Source organism: Salmo trutta, chromosome 7 (assembly GCF_901001165.1).
Source record: "Salmo trutta chromosome 7, fSalTru1.1, whole genome shotgun sequence".
In the NCBI taxonomy this organism is placed as follows: domain Eukaryota; kingdom Metazoa; phylum Chordata; class Actinopteri; order Salmoniformes; family Salmonidae; genus Salmo; species Salmo trutta.
In genome coordinates, this window is record NC_042963.1 from 45,058,994 (window position 1) to 45,083,484 (window position 24,491).

Genomic DNA, 24,491 nt, shown 5'->3' on the forward strand with positions numbered 1-24,491 from the left:
CAAGTGCACATCATTGTTTTCATTTACACTGTAGGACCTTACATTTAACAGTTCAAATGTGTATTTTATTCTGTATAATGTTAATTATTGTTGTATTTTGTATAATACGTTTTAACAATTAAAATATAGTGCAATACAACACCGACTATTTTTAAAACAAACGTGCAAGAACACCCTCAAACTTCTTAGGCAACAAAGGTAGTCTATGGCTATGTGAGCCCATTTTGTAGGCTATCGAAAAATATAAATGGTTAAAAAATAGCTTGCTTTCAATCCTATTTACAATTCTACTAACAGTTGTCCCAGTGCAGTCTCTCCTTGGCTCTGAGCTTGTGTAGCCTACTGTGTGCTCTCTGACCCCGGTGGCAGTCCTCTCGCTGCTCGGCTCCGCTCTCTCCGGCTCCCCCCCTTCTCTTCTCACATCGAGGCTCCTATCTCGCTCGTTGCCTTTCTGTCGCATTTCCTCAAGAGCCAGCCGAGGGTCTCCCAGGGTCGAAGGTTCTGCCCTGCTAGCCACGACCTCCACCTCTCAAGACCTGCAAGTTGTCTGCGTTATCTATGGGACCGCGTTTTTGACAACATAGACAGAGAGCTAACCCCGAGCACATATCTACCGGATGAACGGAACTCGCCACCCGTTTGGCAAGAACATCGCTGGGAAAAAATAACGAGGCACAAAGCGGTGGGTTAGGGGTGATTTGTCATTTACGAACCATTCGGATACAGAGGTTTCTGTCGAGGCTGTAAATGTTGCTATTCGTAATATTGTAGATGAGAGAGCTTGGTTTATGTTTGTATTTTGTTCTGTAATGCAGAATAGGCCTACAATAAATGAGGAAGAACACGATCTTGCAATATCGGGTGAGAGGTTCAATTTTGTCTCTTCTGTGTCTTTAGGCTGATTGGTAGAAATGGTGCATATATTTAAAAATCCCCCTTTCCAAATGTTGCAGTGTGAAACCAAAATTAGAGGGAACATATGTTTTTATGTAAAATATCCTCTTACAGTTCAGCTTGTAGATAATCAGCTTGTTACAGTTGACTGATAGTAAATGTCTGTCTGCACTCTGCACCGCTGCTAACCTGCTAATGTTCAATTCGTCTGGGTAGTTTTTATGTTTTAATTTTCAGTTTCCAATGTCTTGAACGAAAGTGGTGTGGTTTAAGTTCACTGTTTTGTCATCCAGCTAATACAGCAACTACAATTCGTTTGGTTACGTTGTATCAATTCACTCTGTCACTTTTACATTTGTAAAAAAAAAATGTAGGCCTGGGTTATTTCAAGCCTTTTGATTGGAACACAATGCATACAGTAGTTTGATATTATATTTTCTACTGACGTTACAGTATTGTTAAAGGTTTAATGTTCAAGCTTGTTTTGTATCCAATCTACTGTAGGTAAAATCAATCAGCACTTCAGAAGACATTAGCGAGAAATATGGAAGTGTATCACCTCTTCTGTTATTAGTGGTTGAATAATTCTTAGAATTCTGGGCGTCTTCTTGATGTTGTTTTTGTACAACACAAGTGGTTCTCTTAAAACTGTCATTTACAGCAACACATTATTTTTAATCATGTCTGCTGCACAATTACTGTATTTTGAGGTGTGCTCCTCTCTTTGTTTGCGGTGGTACAGATTGTGGCCAGTTGTCCAGAGGGCCGGTGGGTCTGAGTTAGTGAACGGGGCTGTTCTGAATGATGCCCACTCCCTAAAATGGTTCTGGATCCTGGTAAACTAACTGCCCATGTCCCAAGCAGCAGAGCCATGGCTCACAGAAACCCCCCCTCTCAGGGCAAGGTGACCGTCACTGTGGACGAGTACAGCTCCAACCCCACACAGGCCTTCACCCACTACAACATTAACCAGAGCCGCTTCCAACCACCCCATGTCCACATGTGAGTATCTATCTAGCCGCGGACCTGCACTATCTCTTTTTCATCTGACGGGCCATTACAGTGCACAGGATTGATTGATTGATGAATGTGTTCAAACAAAAGAGTAAATATATGGACATCTGGCCTCATAACATCCACCACCATACCTTCTGTGTGCTCTATTCTCAGCACACATTAGCTTGTCTTGAATAGATGGAGTATGACTTAAACATGTTTGGTTATCCTCAGTGCCCTGTCAAATAACCTACAGTGTGTGAGGTTAAAGTGTGTGAGGCGGAAGCCACCTTTCATGTTATTAACTTAACGGAGGTCAGAGGTCAGGTGGGTTTATAAGCTATTTAACAATGCTCCTTTGACCTCCTGGTCACAGCTCAATTCTAAGTAACTTCCCTATTGACTTCTAATCATTATGATGTAATGAGTGTTGCTGTGGATGGGATGGGTGGGCCTGGGGTGGTCAGAGTGGGAGGCAGGTGCTCCTGGCTGGCTGGCTGGCTGGCTGGCTGGCTGGCTGGCTGGCTGGCTGGCTGACTGACACACAAAACTAGCTTTTCCAGCAGAGACAAAACAAAGATGTAAGACAGATGTCGTCTTTATAGAAGTCAAGACTTCTGTTAACCAGTGTTTTTCACTTAGTCCACGATTAACCTTTTTTTTTATTGCAGTTTTTAAATCACATCTGCGCTCTGTTTGTCTTAGACCATGGACAGATGTCTCAGTACAACAGCGAGGTGGACCTTGTATCAGTTAAATTGTTTATTGAAGCTATAGTAATCAAATCGGATGGAGCATTTTAGAACAGGACAGTGTAGAGTGTAATTAACAGAAGAAGCCAAAGTCAGCAGTGATAGAGATATAGGTACGGTAATTCATTAATATCTGATGGACACATGGCAAGAGTAGGGAGTAATGAATAACCTCCTGGATTTTGTGATGATTTGCATTAAAACACCTTGGTTGACTCATTCAAGCTAGCAGCTTAATCTATAATTTGCCAGCATGATTCCATGCATCGCAGCTGGGCAGTTGGCCAGCCCTGACAGCCCAAAATTCCACATGAGTTCACAATCACAGCCTGGCTCCCACAGCCTGGCTCCCACAGCCTGGCTCCCACAGCCTGGCTCCCACAGCCTGGCTCCCAATGACGAGGCAACTGTGAGACTCTGAGGGACCTGCTCTAGCTTTAAAGGTTGGACGGTCAGTTCCACTTTGGGATTCCTTAGACATCTTTAGAGAAGGCTGTTTTATTTGTAATATTACTTTCTATTGGAGGTTGCCGCACGTGACACATTGACAACCTAGGTTACATTTTCAAATGGAGGGCTGCTTTAATAATTTGACACAAACCCATATTCTGCTTCTGCTGTCCCTCATTGATGACAGGGTGGAGCCCATTCCCTATGACGCCCCTAAACCCTCCGGTCATACACGTTTCGTCTGCGTGTCGGACACACACTCCAGGACGGATGGGATCCAGATGCCATACGGGGATGTCCTTCTTCATACTGGGGACTTCACTGAACTGGGCCTACCCTCTGAGGTCAAGAAATTCAATGACTGGCTAGGTAAAGAGAGTCACACACACTGCTGTTTTTTTGCTCTCAACCCTCAGCATCAGGGACGGTCCTTGCCGTTCTGCCACCCTAGGCCAGACCAAAAATGATGTTGAAAAGACGTGTAAAATATGTATTTTCCAGATGTTGAAATTTAGGTTCTGAATGAAAGGTGAAAATATGTATTTTATGGATGTCTATGTTTGGCCGAAATCAAGGCTGGTCCAGACCGGATAAAATCTGAACCAAACATAGACGTCTATGATTGGTTCAGATTTGGTCCGGACCAAAAATCAATGTCCGTGGACGTTCAAATTAAGACCGGTCTAGACTGCACCAAATCTGAACCAAAAAGAGACGTCTAAAAGGCATCGGCGTCGGTCCGTGTTTACTGAGGTGTAGCCTACAGTTTTGCCTGAAATTTAATTTTATGAATGCCCATCTATGTGGTCAGCCTACCATTTGTAAAACATAAAAAAAAGATGTCCAAACAGGACCAAAAAAAGACGTCCAAAAGGTATCGCGATGGTCCGTGCTTACTGAGGTGTAGCCTACAGTTTTGCCTGAAATTGAATTTTGTCAGCTGCAATGGTAGGCCAACCATTTGTAAAACAGGCTTTTACATTGGCTTTATTAGTCCTGATTCATGTGACTAATCAATTTGGCTACTTAAGCTCTGAATATCAGCTGCCCAACTTTATCAGGAGTTATCGTGAGCCTATTTGCGATGTGTTTACACAGCGGGAAATGCAGAAGTATTTTCTTTTATCGCTATGATCAGCTTGTCCAAAAATGTACGGATACAAGCTTGATGCAACTGATCATGACAATTGGGTGAAACTCCTGGACAACAGTTGATTGTCCATTCCATATTATCCATTTTACTTTGACCTGGCATGTTTTAAGGATATGTTTGTTAACGTGACAGCACATGTTTTATTTGATTGGGCGCCATTTAGGTTAGGCTATTTGATCTGGAGAAACCTGCATGATGTAAAAAGTGTCCGTCTCATTATATTGTCATAGATTTGATCTCCAGCCTGTAGACTACAGAAAGGGCCCCATACTCTTTCTACTATATCCTGTATCTGCTACATGATTGATGTTTGATAATTTTTTTGATGTAACGTGGAGGAGAACTGCAACGATGCATCTGTCCAACAGCACCCTGGAGAAGCGCACTGAGGATGGACAAGCAAAATATTTTGCGCCCCTGCCTTTGACAAAGTGGGCACTGTTTATCACAGGGCGGCATCAGTTCTCACCTTAAAAGCCCATTTTGCCACTGGTTGAGATAATTCTGCCCAAAACCAATGACAATTTATGTGAGGTTTTATGTGTTGTTGTTGGAGGTCTTGGTCAGTTTAGCTCAAATGTCTCACTCGTCAATCTGCCGCCATAGGCGGTGGCCTAATCCTGCCTAATGAGCGTGCCGGCCATGCTCAGCATACTGTACAGTAACCTCTATCTTGACTAAAAAGGTTATTTGCTGTAAGTTACTATACCAACAGTATTTGGTATAATTTGGACTTCCTTATTTGAGAGAACTATTCTCATAAAAAATGTCTGCTTTGACGGTATTTAATATTTACTACTGTAAATGAAACATTTGAAATGAAGAACCCGCGGAAAGGAATATAGTAGTAAGTAACTTTCCTTGAAGGTCATACATTAAAACACTGCCATCCTCCTCAGTTTCAAATACATTTTAGCCTACAGCCCAGAGAAAATTGAGTTGAGCTTTCAATTTGAGCCCTATACAGAACTGCTGCGTTAATATAAGAGGTAACTGGGACAAAGGACCTCTCTCTCCAAGAAAGTAAAAAGGTCAAATGAAAAATGGTAAAATTCCCCTTTGTTGACTGAGATGTGCGTTGGCTGGGTAATCTGCAGTTATTGCTCTTTTGTAAGAGGGGAGAAAAGTTCACCCTGGTCTAAGGAGGTCAAGAAGCCTTAACCTTTTCATTTGTGGCATTTTACTTTCATGGACCATTCCCTTAACCTCTCAAAGACAACTTTCTATTCTAGTGAATGAAAGCTGATTCACCAACTGGGGCATTGGTATCCCCAGAAACCATGCTACTGGCCAAAGCTATGTAATGTTTATATTCTGTACATGTTACTTGCCTTGTGTTGAACAGTAACAGAAAGCTATCTATCCCATCCATATTCAACATGTCTTCCCTGCTGTCTCTCCTGCAGGGAGTCTACCTTATGAATTCAAGGTGGTGATTGCAGGGAACCATGAACTTACGTTTGACAAGGACTTCATGGCTGAGCTGGTCAAGCAGGATTACTATCGCTTTCCCTCCGTCTCTAAGCTGAGACCAGAGGACTTTGACGATGTTCAGGCCCTTCTCTCTAACTGTACTTACCTGCAGGACTCTGAGGTCACAGTCAAGGGATTCCGCATATACGGGGCACCATGGTAAGTTGCTCTCTTGTCTTGAGATAAGTATCATGGCTTATTTACTTGTAGTCAATAGTGTTATGATACAGTGACTATAGAGGCTAATCGCTGAGTGACAGACTTTTGCATAATATGGCCTCAGTGACACTGATCACTGTACCTGAGTTTGCCAGGGTTGCTCAAATATTCTTTACATACAGTAGTCATGACACTTTGTGTGGCCATTCTCTTTGCTTGCTTATTAAGTCCCTGAAGGAGTCTAGTTGAGTTTTTCTTAGTAGTGTGTGTCCATGGAGGATATAAAACACTGCAGACCTAGCCCATGCTATTCACTGCTTCTAAGTTCTACATTCCTTATTGCTTTCTTCCATTTCCATACCTCATTGAGGGGATTGCCTTGTGTTGTCCTGAGTCCTGACAGGGACTCCATGTCTTTTATTAGACACAGAGTGCGTGAAAGAGAGACGTCTGTGGTTAGTTGGGTGTGGGTCAGTGCCAGCCGTGTCCTCCTCCTGTCCTAGACTTTGGGCATGTCCTGACACGCTACAGGCTGCCGTGGAGACAGACATGTACTTACAGTGTACTCGGCTCCAGACTCTTATGTCATCACACACCCATATCTTCAGCCAGCCACACCGCTGAGTCTGAGGCCCAGTTAACCCTTCACCCACTGCTTTTCTAGTTTCCCTCCGTACTACGGTGTCACTGCTGAATGATTGATCTCTGATTGGATCGTCAAGCGAAGAGAGTTTCGATGTAGGCCTATCGCATGATGCTTTGATAAGTTTTAGAATGCTGTGTCTGCTACATATTTTCTATATTTATTCCTGTGAGACACTTTTTCAAAAGGGGATATTGAGGCTATAGTTACAAAACGGAACGTAATGTATAGAGCTAACGGAACGTTATCTCCATTCCTGGTATTTCTTTTGAATTCTCCCCAGTAGGGTGGACAGGGACAGGCAGGCTGGCTAGCTGTACCGAGGCCCTGGGTGGCTGGAGAGGGTCGAGGCCAGAGCAGTGGAATCAGGCCATTGTGTGTCAGTCTGACTGACCCCAGTCTGGCCTCCACAACTCCCTGCTGGCTGACACACACACACACCAACCTCCTTTTACAGGCTCTTTCTCCCCCAATCCCAGATCTAATAATGTTCTGTGAACCACACGCCCCCTTCTGCCCGTGTTATTCTTCATCAGTCATTGGACGTGTGTTCTGGGAGAGAGAGAGGGGTTTAGGGGGCTTTTGTCTCCTCAAGTCCCAGCTGAATAGGTATGACTACCCTGACAATGACAGTCTGACCAGGTGTAACGTAATGATGATGACAGTGAGAGAATTGGTCTTTTAGGTCTTCATACCTTAACCTGGCTCAGTCACTGTTATATTATATTTGCGTCCTGAGCCCAACTATCATTCTCAGGGGTTAACCCTCCCGTCTTGAGCTGAGAGCTCTTCTAGCATGATTTAATCATATATTTGCCACTTCAAAGATGCTGGATATCCTGGTGATAAAGAAATGTTTCTCACATTGCAGGCAGAGAGGAAAGGGCAACAATGAGGGCAGAAACATAGTGTTTCAGTCACAGAGTAGTGCAGAATCAAATGATTATCTTTGAAGGGGAGCAAACCAGCCACCCAGATGCATGATGGGAGGTCTGTGGTAGAGCTCTGGGGTCGTCATTACAGGGGCGATTTTCCAGATCTCTGAGCCTCTCCAGCAGGAAGTGGCTTTTGTTCCGACACATCCTGGTTCTTTTGTTGGAGCGTACGGATCAAACCCTGGGCCTGACCCCCGCACCCCCTTTAGGGACTGCACTCCCAGCAGGCCACGGTAACCCTTGTCACCTCAGAGCCTAGTGATCAGAGGTCATTTCCACCGCCCACAAAGAGATCAGCTAGGCTTGACAGACACTGCAGGCCTGCTCTAGGTCTGAGTCAAATCAAATGTTATGTCACATGCTTGGGAAACAACAGGTGTAGACTAACAGTGAAATGCTTACTTGTGGGACCTTTCCAACAATACAGAGAGAATTAAAAATAATAATAACATAAGGAATAAATACACAATGAGTAACGATAAGTTGGCTATATACATAGGGTACCAGTTCCGAGTTGATATGCAGGGGTACGAGGTAATTTAGGTAAATATTTGTATATAGATAGTGGTAAAGTAACTAGGCAACAAGATTCAGTAGATAATTAACAGTAGCAGCAGCATATGTGATGATTCAAAAAAGTTATTGAAAAGGGGTCAATGCAGATAGTCTGGGTAGCTATTTGGTTAACTATTTAGCAGTCTTATGGCTTGGGGGTAGAAGCTGTTCTGGGTCCTGTTGGTTCCAGACTTGGTGCATCGGTACCACATGCTGTGTGGTAGGAGAGAGAACAGTCTATGACTTGGGTGGCTGTCTTTGACAATTTTTGGGCCTTCCTCTGACAACGCCTGGTATAGAGGTCCTGGATGGCAAGGATCTCAGCCCCAGTGATGTACAGCATGGCTAGCTCAGAGCAGGGGGAGGTGTTATACTATAGACAGCATGGTTAGCTCAGAGCAGGGGGAGGTGTTATACTATAGACAGCATGGTTAGCTCAGAGCAGGGGGAGGTGTTATACTATAGACAGCATGGTTAGCTCAGAGCAGGGGGAGGTGTTATACTATAGACAGCATGGTTAGCTCAGAGCAGGGTGGCAGTCTGAGTCTGTCTTTAGAAAATCAAAGACTTCCTCTAATCCTTTTATGGCGGCAGACACACACTGGTCATGTGACCTTTTGGGTTTACATTGGATGAGAGCCCGCCAGGCAGAGCCACAAAGAAAGTGTGGATCTATGTTGCCATGGAAACCATAGCAGAGTCGTGTGTGTGTGGTGTGTGTGTGTGTCGCTTCAGTGTGTGTTTGTCATTAAAGCACTTCCACTGTGTGTGTGGGTCAGTGAGGACAGCATAGCTCTGATCCTGCATTTCCCCCAATCTCTCACATGGACACCCATGCTGGGCTGGTAATGTACTTTATTGACTGGGAGACTGGTCTCACTGTCATGTGTAGCTTTGATTTCCTGTCTGTTTGTGTAGCAGATAGATGGGAATGGAAAGCTGCCTGACTAATTGCCAACAGTGTGAGAGCTTAGCCTCAAATAAACTGTCTGTTTATGGAAATAAATAAGGCCATATCTGACTCTGAAATGAGGTTGTAACTCCCTAGGCAAGGGCTCCAGTTTCAGCATTACTTGGTGGAAATTCCTACTATTGCTCAATGTGTGAAAACCCTCTGTCTAGTCACAACAACTTGGGACTGATCTCAAGTCATAGGCTGAATCACAAATCACTCGTCGGAGGGCCCTCCGAGCGAGAGTGGATGGTTTGGGATTCGCCGATACTGTGGGAACCAGTGTCTTGCAACAGTCAGCACAATATATGTGCATGTTACTTTCAGTCTAGTCTGTGTGTATTACCTTGTTTTTTTTGGTTAGCGGCGGTTTTCTACTCTACCCTGCGCTACTCTATCCTGCGCTGCTCTATCCTGCGCTGCTCTACTCTACCCTGCCCTGCTCTACCCTGCCCTGCTCTACCCTGCTCTACTCTACCCTGCCCTGCTCTACCCTGCGCTGCTCTACCCTGCGCTGCTCTACCCTGCGCTGCTCTACCCTGCCCTGCTCTATCCTGCCCTGCTCTATCCTGCCCTGCTCTATCCTGCGCTGCTCTACCCTGCGCTGCTCTACCCTGCCCTGCTCTACCCTGCCCTGCTCTACCCTGCCCTGCTCTACCCTGCCCTGCTCTATCCTGCCCTGCTCTATCCTGCCCTGCTCTATCCTGCCCTGCTCTATCCTGCCCTGCTCTATCCTGCCCTGCTCTATCCTGCCCTGCTCAACCCTGCGCTCCTCTACCCTGCGCTCCTCTACCCTGCGCTGCTCTACCCTATCCTGCTCTACCCTATCCTGCTCTACTCTACCCTGCGCTGCTCTACCCTATCCTGCTCTACGCTATCCTGCTCCACTCTACCCTGCTCTACTCTACCCTGCCCTGCTCTACTCTACTGTGCTCTACCCTGCTCTACTCTACCCTGCCCTACAGGCCCCTGCGAGGCCTTACCTGCTGAGTGCTGACATCACTGATTGTAAAGTGACCTTTGGCCCGGAGGTGCAAACTGCACGTCAGTGTTAATTAGCTGCTCATGTCGCCAGCGCTACACTTCTCAGATCTTTCTGCACTGCCCTGCTCTGACTGCAGTGCAGCGCTGGGGGCTTTCACGCTCACCCAGCATTAGGCAGTCAGGCAGGCCAAACTGGGGCACAGGAAGAGAGGCCAGGCTGCCTGAGGGGGGAGGCGGGGTGGCAGGCAAGGGGGGGGGGGGGGGCAGGCAGAAGAGCGGGTCAGACAGACAATAAGCATAGCCCAGGGAGAGGTAGAGGAGCCGAGAGGTTGAGATTAGGAGTGGGATGAACACCCTCAGAGGAGGAGATGCCTGCCCTCCACTCAGAGGATTACCATTTTGGATGAGCTCCAGCTTACCACAAGGCCACAGTGGATTCAGAAGGCTAGGCCTTTTGACCTATCTTTGGCAGGTTGAATAATGGTCAGGGTTTTATCTGGTTTCAATGCCCCCCCCCCCCCCCCAAAAAAAAATAATAATCTACAAAACCTCTTTCTTATTTTTTTTATTTTTATTACCAATCGAGATGATTAAATTGTCAAATGTAATGGCCAAGCCTATCAAATTGCTTATGACACAGTAGTAACTAGCTATGACAACCACTACACCAGTGGTTCTGTCTGTATCAATTCAAGTGGCTTTATTGGCATGGGAAACACATGTTAACATTGGCAAAGCAAGTGAAGTAGATAATATACAAAAGTGAACTAAACATTAAAAATGAACAGTAAACATTACACTCACAGAAGTTCCAAAAGAATAAAAACATTACAAGTGTCATTATGTGTATATATACAGTGTTGTAATGATGTGCAAATGGTTAAAGTACAAAAGGGAAAATAAATAAACATAAATATGGGTTGTAATTACAGTGGTGTTTGTTCTTCACTGGTTGCTCTTTTCTTGTGGCAACAGGTAACAAATGTTGCTGCTGTGATGGCACACTGGTATTTCACCCAGTAGATATGGGAGTTTATCAAAATCTGGTTTGTTTTTGAATTCTTTGTGGATCTGTGTAATCTGAGGGAAATATGTGTCTCTAATATGGTCATACATTTGGCAGGAGGTTAGGAAGTCCAGCTCAGTTTCCACCTCATTTTGTGGATAGTGTGCACATAGCCTGTCTTCTCTTGAGAGCTAGGTCTGCCTTTGGCCGCCTTTCTCAATAGCAAGGCTATGCTCACTGAGTCTGTACATAGTCAAAGCTTTCCTTAAGTTTGTGTCAGTCAGTGGTCAGGTATTCTGCCACTCTGTACTCTCTTTTTAGGGACAAATAGCATTCTAGTTTGCTCTGTTTTTTTTGTTAATTCTTTCCAATGTGTCAAGTAATTATATTTTATTTTGGTTGGGTCTAATTGTGTTGCTGTCCTGGGGCTCTTTGTTTGTCAATTAGGGTGTGCAGGGTGAATACGATGTCTGTCATACAATAATTTGGTAAAAAGCCAATTTGACATTTGCTCAGTACATGAGGAAATGTATGAGTCTGCTGTTAATGATAATGCAAAGGATTTTCCCAAGGTTGCAGTTGACGCATATCCCACGGTAGTTATTGGGGTCAAATTGGTCTCCACTTTTGTGGATTGGAGTGATCAGTCAGTCCTTGGTTCCAAAATATTGGTGAAGATGCCAGAGCTAAGGATAAACAGTTTTAGTATAGCCAATTGGAGTTTGTTGTCTGTGTATATTTGATCATTTCATTGAGGATACCATCAACACCACAGGCCTTTTTGGTTGGAGGGTTTTTATTTTGTCCTGTAGTTCATTCAAGGTAATTGGAGAATCCAGTGGGTTCTGGTAGTCTTTAATAGTTGATTCTAAGATTTGTATTTGATCATGTATATGCTTTTGCTGTTTGTTCTTTGTGAGCCAAAAAGATTGGAGAAGTGGTTTACTCATACATCTCCATTTTTGGATTGATAATTCTTTGTGTTGTTGTTTGTTAATGTTTTCCAATTTTCCCAGAAGTGGTTGGAGTCTATGGATTCTTCAATTACATTGAGATGATCTCTGACGTGCTGTTCCTTCTTTTTCCATAGTATATTTCTGTATTGTTTTAGTGATTCACCATAGTGAAGACAGACTTTTGGTTGGACAGGTTTCTGAATTTCTTTCTTAGGTTTTTGCATTCTTCTTCAAACCATTTGTCATTACTGTTCATATTCTTCGGTTTTCTGTTTTGAATTTTTTTGATTTGATAGGGAAGCTGAGAGGTCAAATATACTGTTAAGATTTTCTACTGCCACGTTTACACCTTCACTATTACAGTGGAACGTTTTGTCCAGGAAGTTGTCTAAAATGGACTGAATTTGTTGTTGCCTAATAGTTTTTTGGTAGGTTTCCACACTACAGTCCTTCCATCTATAGCATTTCTTAATATTACTCAGTTCCTTTTGGCTTTTTCTCTATATCACTTTTGTTAGGTAAAAATCCCACTGCTTACACCAATTACTCCATGCTGTGTGTTTCCATGAGCCTGCCCTCCTCAGTCCCTGTATGTGTCAGTCAGGGGTAAGAGGCCTTGCTATTACCCAACCACATCCACCAACCAGGTGCCAGCCAGAGCTTGTTACCCCAACAACATCATCATCCATACAGTTTATTACAGGACATCACAAGTACTTTAATGAGCCTCCGTCTATAGCACCACAATGTAATGACCTGTGAAATAACCAACCAGAGCCATGCCCTTTAACACAATGAATATTAAGTGACTAATTTGACTAACCAGACTCATCCAGAGCTATCTCTGGAGAAAAGACCCTGGATGAGATGGCTGATGTGGTGTGTACAGCCCTTCTGTACTGTGTATAGCAGGGATCATCAACTAGATTCAGATGCGGGCCACGTTTTTTTTTGAGTGCATGGTCAAGAGGACAGAACATAATTACAAATAATTTGTAGACTGCAAATTGACGGCAAGAAGCCCAAATATATATATATATATATATATATATATATATAATGTTTGACTAAAGCATAATCATTGCAAATATTGCTTACATTTGTGGGAATAGTTGGGAACATTTTTTTTTCAATTAAAATCACTTGGAGCTGATTTCCTGGTGTCCAACAATGAAAATGAAAAAACTCTGGGGCCAAATGAAACCACTGCCCGCGGGCCGCCAGTTGGGGAACCCTGGTGTATAGCCTACTGATGATCACTCCCAGGCTGGAATGAAAACTGATCGTGACATTGACACTGTGGAGGGTGCTTTTGAATAGCAGCTTCTCAGTAGTGTTGAGTGGGTGATTGGACCAGTGCAGTGTCACAACAAGCCTGGCTGAGTACATGGCACGGGGACGTGTAAGGTGTCTGCCAGAAGCTAGGACATCTGTCCAGGCCAGGGCATAGCAGAATGCAGCATTTGTGACTGAGTACACGTGTTTCCTAGGTAGTGTAGCAGCCCATGGCATTACAGACAGATGGTAATCCCCCAGGCCCTTCATTTCCCTCTCAATACTACCTCTGCTGCAGCTGAGTTGTTCAACATTACAGCCAGACATAGCCATATGCCCTTCTCTTGTAGTCTAGTGCTAGTACAACCCCCACATAGTCCTGACTGAGGTGATTAATATTTGAAGATTCCAGTAGCCCTTTTAGATTGGAGAAATTTGAGGTACTCGCAGGGCAGTGCGTTAGAGTAGCTGACCTGGCCGCTTTCATAAATAACCTGAAGCTAGGGGTGCGGTTGGTGCACTGTTTTAGCGTTAAAAAGGTCTGGGCACTGTCTGGGCCATGTATGCATTCTGTATCAGGTTCAGCTGACAGGTCACCAAGCTCAAGTGCTGATACAGCTCAAATCAAACCGATGACTTGCTGGCTTGTTGTGTACGTTGGACAGGGTTGCCATATTGAATAAGAGGACCTTGTCAGAGCTAAGCTTGTGTGTGTGTGGTGTATGTGTGTGTGTTGGGTTGTGTGCACACATACAGGTGTTTGTGTAATGACAGAGAGAGAGAGAGGTGATGATCATATAGCAGCAGGTCCAGACAGTGGCTGTTATTTCAGGGCTTTAATGTCTGCTGCCTGCCTGCTACGGGGGTCAGGGTAGGAGTCAGCCAGCAGAAACGTTAGCCTAGCAATGGTGAAAGATTGCACCCCTGTGTATAACCCAACACGCTGCGTGCTAAAGCAGGCACTGGGCTTTATTTACTCTGCTATCAATCACAATCAAGCTGCCACTGGCCTCTTAAAGAAGAGGCCCAGGCACGCAGATTAGGAACCAGCATTATTTCAGGGTTCGATACTGTGACCAAGACTGTTTGACTTGGCAGTGCAACACATTTTTTATTTATCATTATTTATTAAAACAGTAATGTTTAATTGACCAAAAATAAACCAACTTTCTGAAGAGGAAAAAACGGCAGAGGAATACCGCTGTGTGTGTGCAGTGCCCGTACAATTTGCGTAGCCGTTAGCGATGTTACTGATAGCCTAATCCTATTCAGGTATATGGAAATGCAAGTAGCCTGTGCCTACCTGGGAAAACCATCATTATTTGCATCAATCCAGCGGCCATTTGTAGAGCCCAACTGATATAGGATTTTTAGGTCCGATACTGATTTTAGGGATGCAAACTTCACTGATCACCAATATATGTGACCGACCTCCTTGATTCTGACTTATGTAGCAAATTTTGAGAAACAGACGCCTCAAGTCCTCAACTGGCAGCTTCATTAAATAGTACCCGCAAAACACCAGTCTCAACAGTGAAGAGGCGACTCCAGGATGCTGGCCTTCTAGGCAGAGTTGCAAAGAAAAAGCAATATCTCAGACTGGCCAATAAAAATAAAAGATTAAGATGGGCAAAAGATCACAGACACTGGACAGAGGAACTCTGCCTAGAAGGCCAGCATCCCGGTGTCGCCTCTTCACTGTTGACGTTGAAACTGGTGTTTTGCGGGTACTATTAATTAAGCTGCCAGTTGAGGACTTGTGAGGTGTCTGTTTCTCAAACTAGACACTCCAATGTACTTGTTCTCTTGCTCAGTTGTGCACCGGGGCCTCCCACTCTTTCTATTCTGGTTAGAGCCAGTTTGAAGGGAGTAGTACACAGCGTTGTCTGAGATATTCAGTTTCTTGGCAATTTCTCGCATGGAATAGCCTTAATTTCTCAGAACAAGAATAGACTGACGAGTTTCAGAAGAAGGTTCTTTGTTTCTGGCCATTTTGAGCCTGTAATTGAACCCACAAATGCTGATTCTCCAGATACTCAAGTAGTCAAACGAAGGCTAATTGTATTGCTTGTTTAATCAGCACAACAGATTTCAGCTGTGCTAACATAATTGCAAAAGGGTTTTCTAATGATCAGTTAGCCTTTTTAAAATGATAAACTTGGATTAGCTAACACAACGTGCCATTGGAACACAGGAGTGATGATTGCTAATAGTGGGCCTCTGTACGCCTATATAGATATTCCATAAAAAATCTGCTGTTTCCAGTTTCAATAGTCATTTACAACATTAACAACGTCTACACTGTATTTTTGATCAATTTAATGTTATTTCAATGGACACATTTTTTGGCTTTTTTTTCAACAACAAGGACATATCTAAGTGACCTCAAACGTTTGAACAGTAGTGTAAGTTGCTAGCACAGATTGCTTGCTAGCTAGCTAGGCTAACTACCTTGCTGGCCAGATAGAGCCTTACTTCATTGCTGGTTAGCTAGCCAGCTAACGTTAACCAAGTGAGCATGTGATAGGGACAGGGTTGCTTGCTTGGTGAAGTGTACTTTTGATTATTTACTTATTCAAACAGTCGCTGGCTGTGGCAAGCTACTCACGTTAAACCACCATGCCAACTCTTACTCTCATTTCGTGACTTACTGAATGGTGAATGATGTTCAATGAGCAGCTCTTAGAACTCCCTCTTCAGGTACCCATTGAACAATTCTAAATGTGACTGCAAATGAGCACACATTTGTTCATTCTATGTATATAATATCAGCACTTTATCGGTGGAATAAAGACCAATACAAATATTGCTGTGAAGGCTAATATCTGCCGATTTTTAATATCGGTCAACCGATTTATTGGTCGGGCTCTTGCCATTTGTTTTGAAAACACCATCACAATTGCTCTACAAACATAGGTGGCACGTCCATAAGCTAGGCTTTCCCTAAAGTAACCTAAATTGAATTAAATTGCCAAAATGGTATACCCTAATTAGCCTACTCCTGTCTATACAGAAGTAAATCAAATAGTTGATAATAGGCTACTACACCAGAAAGCATGATTTAGTCACAGAGGATCATTAGCTTTAGAAAAGAACAATGTTTCAAATCGCAATGCCTACAGTCAGAATGGCCCACAATTTGGGCGGCGCACGCAGCAAATACCACATGATTGTTGAGTTGCGACTGTCAGTGAAAAGAAGAGGCCCTTCCGGGCATATCACAATAGTTCATCATAGTTCGGAAAGAAAATGGCTATATCTGTTAAGAGAAGACGAGGCGATGAGGCCATTTTAGAATAAGGCTGTAACCTACCAAAATGTGGAAAAAGTTAAGGGGTCTGAATAGTTTCTGATGGCTCTGTATATGGATCAGACAACGTCGTTTTTATGGATCTGTTTCTCAGTGTCAGCACAGAAGAGTAGGCTACCCTGTAATTGTTGTCATAAAAGTTAGTGTAGAACCCTGGGTTAGAATTTATCTGCCCCAGTCAGGGCAGACAGTGGAGGCCAGACTTCCACATCCTGATGGATCATTCCCCTGCAGGAGATAACAGCAGTGACCAGAGGTAGTCAATCAGTTAGCCTAGTGATGACAGCCAGGGTGGGAGAAGACACAGCTAATCTTGTCTACGTGGTCAAGCTCCCCATAATCCCCTACCCACAATACTCCCCTTCCTGCTCCCTCTTCTCCTCTTTCCCTGCCCCCCCTACTCCCTCTTCTCCTCCCCCTCCCCTCCTTCTCCTACTCCCCTCCCCCTCCTAATCCCACTTTTTATGCTCCCTCTTCCCCCCCTCCTGCTCCCACTTTACCTGCTCCCTCTTCTTCCCCGCCCCTCCCCTGCTCCCACTTTTCCCTACTCCTCCCCTCTCCTACTCCCTCTTCTCCCCCCGCTTGCTCCCTCTGCTCCTACTCCCCCCCTCACCTGCTCCCTCTTTCCCCCCCCCCTCCCTGCTCCCTCTGCTCCTGCTCCCTCTTCTCCCCCCCCCACCTGCTCCCTCTGCTCCTACTCCCCCTCCCTCGCAGCATGGGAAGATAATAGAGCCCTCGGGTCCTGGGGAGCATGCCCCCCCCCCTCTCCTCCCCCCTCCACATCCTGGCTATTACTGGCTTCCATATTGAGCAGCACAGCTCATTGTTCATATCTCGTCTATGTCTGCTGCTGGGTTGGAGAGCGACAAGAGAGACGCCAGGGAAACACAGGATTTATCTACCCACTGGTGTCAGCAGTGGGATCCAGGACTAACACAGAACAGGCTCTGCTTTGAATCACAGGGTTGGAGAAGGCAGTGTAGCCCAGCCTGGAGGAAAATACACTACATCACCAAAAGCATGTGGACACCACCTGCTAGTCGAACATCTCATTCCAGAATCATGGGCATTGATATGGAATTGGTTTCCCCCCTTTGCTGCTATAACAGCCTCCACTCTTCTGGGAAGGCCTTTCACTAGATGTTGGAACATTGTTGCGGGGACTTGCTTCCATTCAGCCACAAGAGCAGTAAGGTCGGGCACTCATGTTGGACGATTAGGCCTGGCTCGCTGTAGTGGTAAGATTTCCCTTCACTGGAACTAAGGGGCCTAGCCCAAACCATGAAAAACAGCCCCAGACCATTATTCCTCCTCAACCAAACTTTACAGTTGGCACTATGCATTCGGGCAGGTAGCCTTCACCTGGCATCCGCCAAACCCGGATTTCCCAGTCGGACTGCCAGATGGTGAAGTGTGATTCATCACTCCAGAGAACGTGTTTCCACTGCTCCAGAGTCCAATGGCAGTGAGCTTTGCACCACTCCAACCGATGCTTGGCATTGCACATGGTGTTCTTAGGCTTGTGTGCGGCTGCTCGGCCATGGAAACCAATTTCATAAAGCTCACGACGAACAGTTCTTGTGATGATATTGCTTCCAGAGGCAGTTTGGAACTCAGTAGTGAGTGTTGCAACAGAGGACAGACGATTTCTGCGCGCTTCAGCACTTGGGGATCTCGTTCTATGAGTTTGTGTGGCCTACCACTTCGCGGCTCAGCCGTTGTTGCTCCTAGACGTTTCCACTTCACAATAACAGCACTTATAGTTGTTCGGGGCAGCTCCAAAAGGGCAGAAATTTGATGAGCTGGCTTGTTGGAAAGGTGGCATCCTATGGCGGTGCCACTTTGAAAGTCACTGAGCTCTTCAATAAAGCCATTCTACTGCCAATGTTTGTCTATGGAGATTGCATGGCTGGGTGCTTGATTTTGTACACCTGTCAGCAACGGGTGTGGCTGTAATAGCCGAATCCACATGTATATTTGAACGGGTATCCACGTGCTTTTGTGTGTATATATAGTGTATAAAGGTGCAGTCAATATGAATGGGCTGTTTGTGAGCTTCTCCGTGCATGGCTGTGTCAGACCCTTGCTACTGCACAGTGGGGGCTGTAACACAAATGCTGATACTGTATGTAACACAAGACCATAAAAGTCTTTATGAACATTTGAAATGAACTTGGCAAAGTATGAGTTCTGTTTTCATCTTGATTAAAGCTATACAATAGGAAATGTGCAAGATGCTAAATCAGACAGTGTGTGAGTCTCAAAGTTGGCCCAGTGCCTCACCTGCACTGGAATGGCTCTTGGCGTGAAATACATCTTTGATCTGAAGGGAAGTATCAATCTGCAGTGTTTGTATGTGGTTAATGTCCTCCTAGGCAGCAGCAGCCCTGTGTTGAACCCTCCAGAGAGATCTCCCCCCTGTATCACGGTGTAGCCTAGACTGTTCAGACAGGTTGATGAATGCACTGCGGACCATATCAGTCATATAGCCGCAGCTATCAGCGTTCATTTAGTCCAGACCAAATAGCTTCCACTTCGACCCCTCCCTCCTCCCACCGTCTCCCCAACCTCTTCCAGTCAGCTCTGGCCAGAATTAGCCGTGACCTTGGCCTGACGTGTGCCGTTCTGTCTGCCCATTACGGCCGGGGCAATCTCTTTACCTCCATGTGCCCTGGCTGTCGGTAAATAAAGGCAGCAGTCAGACAGGACAGTGCTGCCCATACTGCTGTGTGTCAGGAGGCCAGGGTCCCAGGGGAGACATGAAACTCTTATTAACATGCTTCTTCTCATTGGTGCTGACAGCTTAATCCATTTCCAGTGTTTGGATGACCTCTGTTATGCTGTGGCACTGGCCAGAATGAATGTCCTAGTCGTGTAATAACCCTCTATCTCCCTCAATGGCTGGCTGTCTCCTGTCCCCCGCTCGCGCGCTCTCCCTCTCTCTTCCCCTCACACTCTGTCTACCCCCCTCTCTCTTTTGCACTCTCTCTCCCCCCTAGATCTCTCTCTTGTGCAGGTGTGTGTAATGTATATTTATTTTAACCGTTTCTACTGTGTGTTCCTACAGGACACCGTGGTTTAATGGCTGGGGTTTTAATCTTCCCCGCGGCCAGTCTCTTTTGGACAAGTGGAATCAGGTTCCAGAGGGTATAGATGTTCTCATGACTCACGGACCTCCCCTCGGTGAGTTGACTTCATAGAACCCCAAAACACCCCATTCTACAGCCTTTCCCAAAGACTGCTAAAACAGCTTGCACTTATGAATTTGCCAGTATAGTTACTGTCACTCATTCATTGAACTACTGGAAGAAATGGAAGCAGAGAGAGGGTGACATTTTTCTTACTTTAAAATGAGCAACAAGCTACAAAGACTGCAATGACGAGTTTGCTATTTTTCGTCTGTATAAAACGTTGTGTAGCTGAAGAATGGGAGTGTCACATCAGATCCAACTGAACAGGTTTTCTTTGTGACCATCAACAAATTCTAATTCATTTACAGCACTGAGATCACCTTTATGATCCATTCAAACATTCACAGCACATATAACGGTAATAACACATCATTGTTTTATAGTGTAATTCCGATTCTCCAGCACACCTTCATTACATTAAACCATTGAGATTAGTTATTGAAATATTCCATCCATTTACTGTCGCAGAGAGTTTCACTTCCTGATAAAGTGCTTGAGGATAATGGTAGACTTCACAGATTGTGTCTAAAACGTTGCGTTTATCTGTGCATTTATACAACAACGTTAAGACATGGAAAATGTCGCCCTTAGTTTGTCTGACCTGTCTCACTATGTTATGAATGAAGACGCTAATGTTCAATTTATTTCCGTTATGTTAATTTGTCTTTGCAAAGGTTAATCAAGTGTGTTAATCAGTCTATTGTTGTGGTTTGGGACAGGTTTCCGGGACTGGGTCCCCAAGGATCTGCAGAGAGTGGGCTGTGTGGAGCTGCTGAACACAGTACAGCAGAGGGTCCGACCCAAGCTCCACGCCTTTGGGGGCATCCATGAGGGTGAGTGTTCTGTGCTCTGACCTCCGTGGTCCTGGTTCTATACAGGACTGAACATCCATGTTAGGAAGTCGTCAGATTTCAGGCAAAACGCTTCTTAACATGGATGCTGTTCTAAAGAATGACAGTTAATCCTGAATCAGTGGGGGATATCCTGTGCCTGTTATTGTCTCTGTTTTGACTCTGGTGTCTAATGTCTTGGTCCTCTGTCTGCAGGGTACGGCATTATGACGGATGGATGCACAACTTTCATCAACTCCTCCACCTGTACAGCCAGTTTCCAGCCCACAAACCCCCCCATTGTATTTGACCTGCCCAACCCATAGAGCATCGTAAAATAAACCAGCATTTTTTAAATTCAGTTGTACCAAATGCTAATCTTCAAGATATTTGTCTTTTGTAAACTGCTTGTAAAAATGCATGAAAATCGGATTCTGGTAATGAAATGATCTTTGTAAAATAGTCCATATTTTCCATTCGTTTGCATTTGCTGAAGTGTCTGGTTTTTGTGTACCATTTGTTTTCTTTGTTTCCTCTATGAAGATGGATAAGCGCCTTGCCTCACAGGCAAGTACACTGCCTGACCGTAACAGTACTCTTTAAATAAGCAATACTTGACCTCATGATGATGATTGAACATGCATTTGGCATTGTAACTTAAGTTATTTGGTCTCTGTTAAAGGCCTGTCTATTGTTAAAAATGAAGCCTTTGAAATGAAATTGTATGTTGACATTTGTATGAAATTGGTCCAATTATTATATACCCAGTATAGATGAATCTCTTGTGCTCTCACACTCGTGTAGGAGCTTTATGTGTACCGGTGCATCATCTCCCTTGATCCTGGGCGGAACATTTTGGAACGTTCAGAGAGAAATATGCTATGTGGAACTATCTGCAGCGTTCGACCACATTTGGCTACTGAACTAGGCCGTGTTTTTCTTTAGTCAAGGTCATTGATTGACTGGCCAGTCTTGTGGTACCCTTTGACATCAAACCCTTCATTCCCATCTTATGAATAATCAGCTGTAAAGAACACTTTCACTTGATGTTAATTGAGAACAGATGCTGCATATTCTCAAATGACCCCATCTTCCATGGAGTACATGTGAGTCGGTGCTTGTGTGAGTTTTCAACATGCATGAATCAGGCATTTTCATCTCACTTTAAGATTTGTATCGATATTCAACAGCTGTAAAATATTTGGGATGCCCTCTAAAGTACAATTTTGCTAATTGTTTAGTTTTTTTTCTCAGATTTTTGCACTGTGTGAAAATGCTATCTTGCTAGCACAAAACAAGTTGCCAACGGTAGTCTTCTGTCATTGTAAATGTCTGTTTAGTTTCCTGGTTTATGAAACTTTTTTAACTTGATGAATTTAGTTGCCTTTATATGCAAATAAAATTGCAAGATTTTTACCTGTTGAATAGCTATAAATTGTTTTGTGTTTTACCTTAGTGAATTCTTCATATCATGAATACGTCTTATTTGCCTAATTATTTCTAAAACTTCGTTGGACCTATTGCTCTTTACCACTTGTCTGGGAAATGTCTGATTATCATTATGACAAATAGTCCCTAATACTGTACACCAGGGGTGTCAAACTCATTCCACAGAGGGCCTAGTGTCTGCAGGCTGGTTTTCAATTAAGCCCTAGACAACGAGGTGTTGGGAGTTTCTTACTAATTAGTGACCATAATTCAGCAATCAAGTACAAGGGAGGAGCGAAAAACCTGCAGACACTCGGCTCTCTGTGGAATGAGTTTGACACTTGTCCTGTACATTGTCCTCATGTTGTATACTGTAGAAGTGGTCATGCACACTAAGGAAAGTACAGTACATAATAATAATAATATATGCCATTTAAGACACTTTTGTCCAAAGCGACTTAGCTAATGCGCTCCCTCTCGCTCTCTCTTGGATAGAGGTGAAGGTATATGTCACCCCCACCGGTCCTCCCTGGGCCAGACTGATTAACTCTTATTAATTATCCCCTGACTGACAACACCATGGATTAATAGGTGCTCTTGATACGGGTGGCTGTGGCCCTATGCTGTCCTGGCAGCCTATTGATTTGTCAGGCTGGCCTTGGTCCTGGCCCTGATGGATGTCATATTGACTCTCCCCCGTTCGTAGACACCCAGTAGGTGGTCGCTAACACACCGGCCACCGGCTACTTTCAGAAGTTAGTCTTTCTGTTTTTTCCTCTCTCACTATTACAGATATACTGTAACTTACCACTCATCACTGTGGATATGTTTTATTGTTGTTGAAACCAGCTGGACGTCTCAAGTCCATTTATTTTCATTAGAGGTGACTCCAAGCGACCCATCTCTAGTAAGCCTAGACCTAAGTGCTCTTGGCATTGTCAAAGAGATTATATCACAGTTACTATAGGATTAATGTACTTCGACTACACATGGGGTTCTCAACTTTTTGGGGCCGGGACCCTTTTTGTGTTAGCAAATTCATCAGGGACTCCCCTCATAATCAGAACACAGCTCGAGTGTGATAAAAATAGCCTACAGGGAGTTTTATTGTTATGACGTTTTACTATGAGAAAATGTTGCCGTTTTCAAGCTAATTTCCAGCAATTCTACACATTTTGTCCTGCCCCAATTTGATTGAAAACAGCAACATTTTCTATCCAATTCCCAAGAGGCCTTTTAAATGTTCTTTCCCGGACCTGAGACTTGGTTCGTCCAGCCATGTGCTGCAGATGTCAAAATCCCTGTAGCCAATTTTTATCGCACTCGAGTTGTGCTCTGATTATGAGAGGGTCCCTGAATAATTTTTTCATATTTTTTTGTTGTTGTGGCTTTAAAGCTAATATCCTGTAATTCTAAACATTTTAAAGCGTAAAACCTTGCCATTTTAAAGTGTAAATTACAGTGCATTTATGTAAAAATAAAATAAACATTTTGTGGGAATAGTAATTAGTTGAAAAATTGAGAATTGGTGGAGTTCTTTGATACCAATATCCCTTTGAGCGTCCCAGGCCCATGTTGCCCAGGGTTAAGAACATAGATTGTAGATGAATAATATTGTATTGTATTGCACACTGTAAACTTACTCCACAGATCCCTTGCCCAAAGTAATTTAATCTGTTAGTAATATTCATTAAAAAAATAAAGATCAACCCCCTGCAGTACCTCTGCTGACCCCACTTTAAGAACCCCGGGACTACACAACACGTCTGGTATTCATCCATTCACTACTTGTCCACATGTCACCCTGATTAAAGTTGAAATCCGTAAAGGGGGAATAGGCGCCACTGTTTTCCCAAGCACCTTCGTGATTGTTTTTGTTATGTTGATGAACTGGAAGAGAGGAGCATCTAGCATCGTGGTTTGTAAAAGTCTCAGTACATATTCTGCTCTTTATCGCACGTGCAATGATGTCCGATGGGGACAAAACTGTTCGCTGTTTGAAGTAACTTCATTGTTTTTGTAATATCACAAACACGTGGCAGTTTCACCAACTATGAATCATTTTGCATCATCATGACGATGTGGCCGGTGACATTTTTCTTCTTGAAAACTTGTCTCCTGACATGCAAAACATTTTGGGACTGTATCAACAGTGGACTAATGAAAAAAAGAGGGGATTTTAAGGATGCATCAAAAAAATTGCTACACAAACAGATGGACCATATGAGAGAGACAGCCATCAGAAATCCTGAGCTTGCTGATTTAATACTGAGTCAGGAAGAGTAGAAGAGACCAGGGGGAGAAGGTTACTGAACCTTCCCTACCCACCCTGTCTGTCTTCAAGCCCCTTTGCTGCCACCTACCCAATCCTGCTCAGGAAGTGGGATCCTGCCCCCTTCTGGACATACATCTAACATGCTACTTCACGTGTAAGAAGGACAACAATGATTGGATAACCCTCCTTTATGTATTGAAGATGGGGCAAAACAGTTTCCAATAACTCTTTATTCATCACACGCAGTCTGTATATTTGTTTTGCGATACAGACA

The 24,491-nt window shown here is 44.1% G+C and overlaps 1 protein-coding gene across 3 annotated transcripts; it reads left to right on the forward strand.

The window, feature by feature from the left end:
• The first annotated feature begins 388 nt into the window (after nucleotides 1-388).
• mpped2 (metallophosphoesterase domain containing 2b) lies at nucleotides 389-21,943 on the forward strand. Of its 3 annotated transcripts, XM_029759099.1 has the most exons (8): nucleotides 389-682; nucleotides 816-861; nucleotides 1,637-1,896; nucleotides 3,280-3,461; nucleotides 5,652-5,877; nucleotides 19,561-19,676; nucleotides 20,404-20,517; nucleotides 20,731-21,943. In XM_029759099.1, the coding sequence occupies exons 3-8, from the start codon at nucleotides 1,715-1,717 to the stop codon at nucleotides 20,838-20,840; spliced, it is 930 nt and encodes a 309-aa protein (XP_029614959.1). In that variant the 5' UTR covers nucleotides 389-682; nucleotides 816-861; nucleotides 1,637-1,714; the 3' UTR covers nucleotides 20,841-21,943. The 3 variants fall into 3 exon arrangements, with proteins under 3 accessions (XP_029614959.1, XP_029614958.1, XP_029614957.1); XM_029759098.1 differs by having other exon boundaries at nucleotides 389-861; XM_029759097.1 differs by lacking the exon at nucleotides 816-861.
• The last annotated feature ends 2,548 nt before the right edge of the window (nucleotides 21,944-24,491 follow it).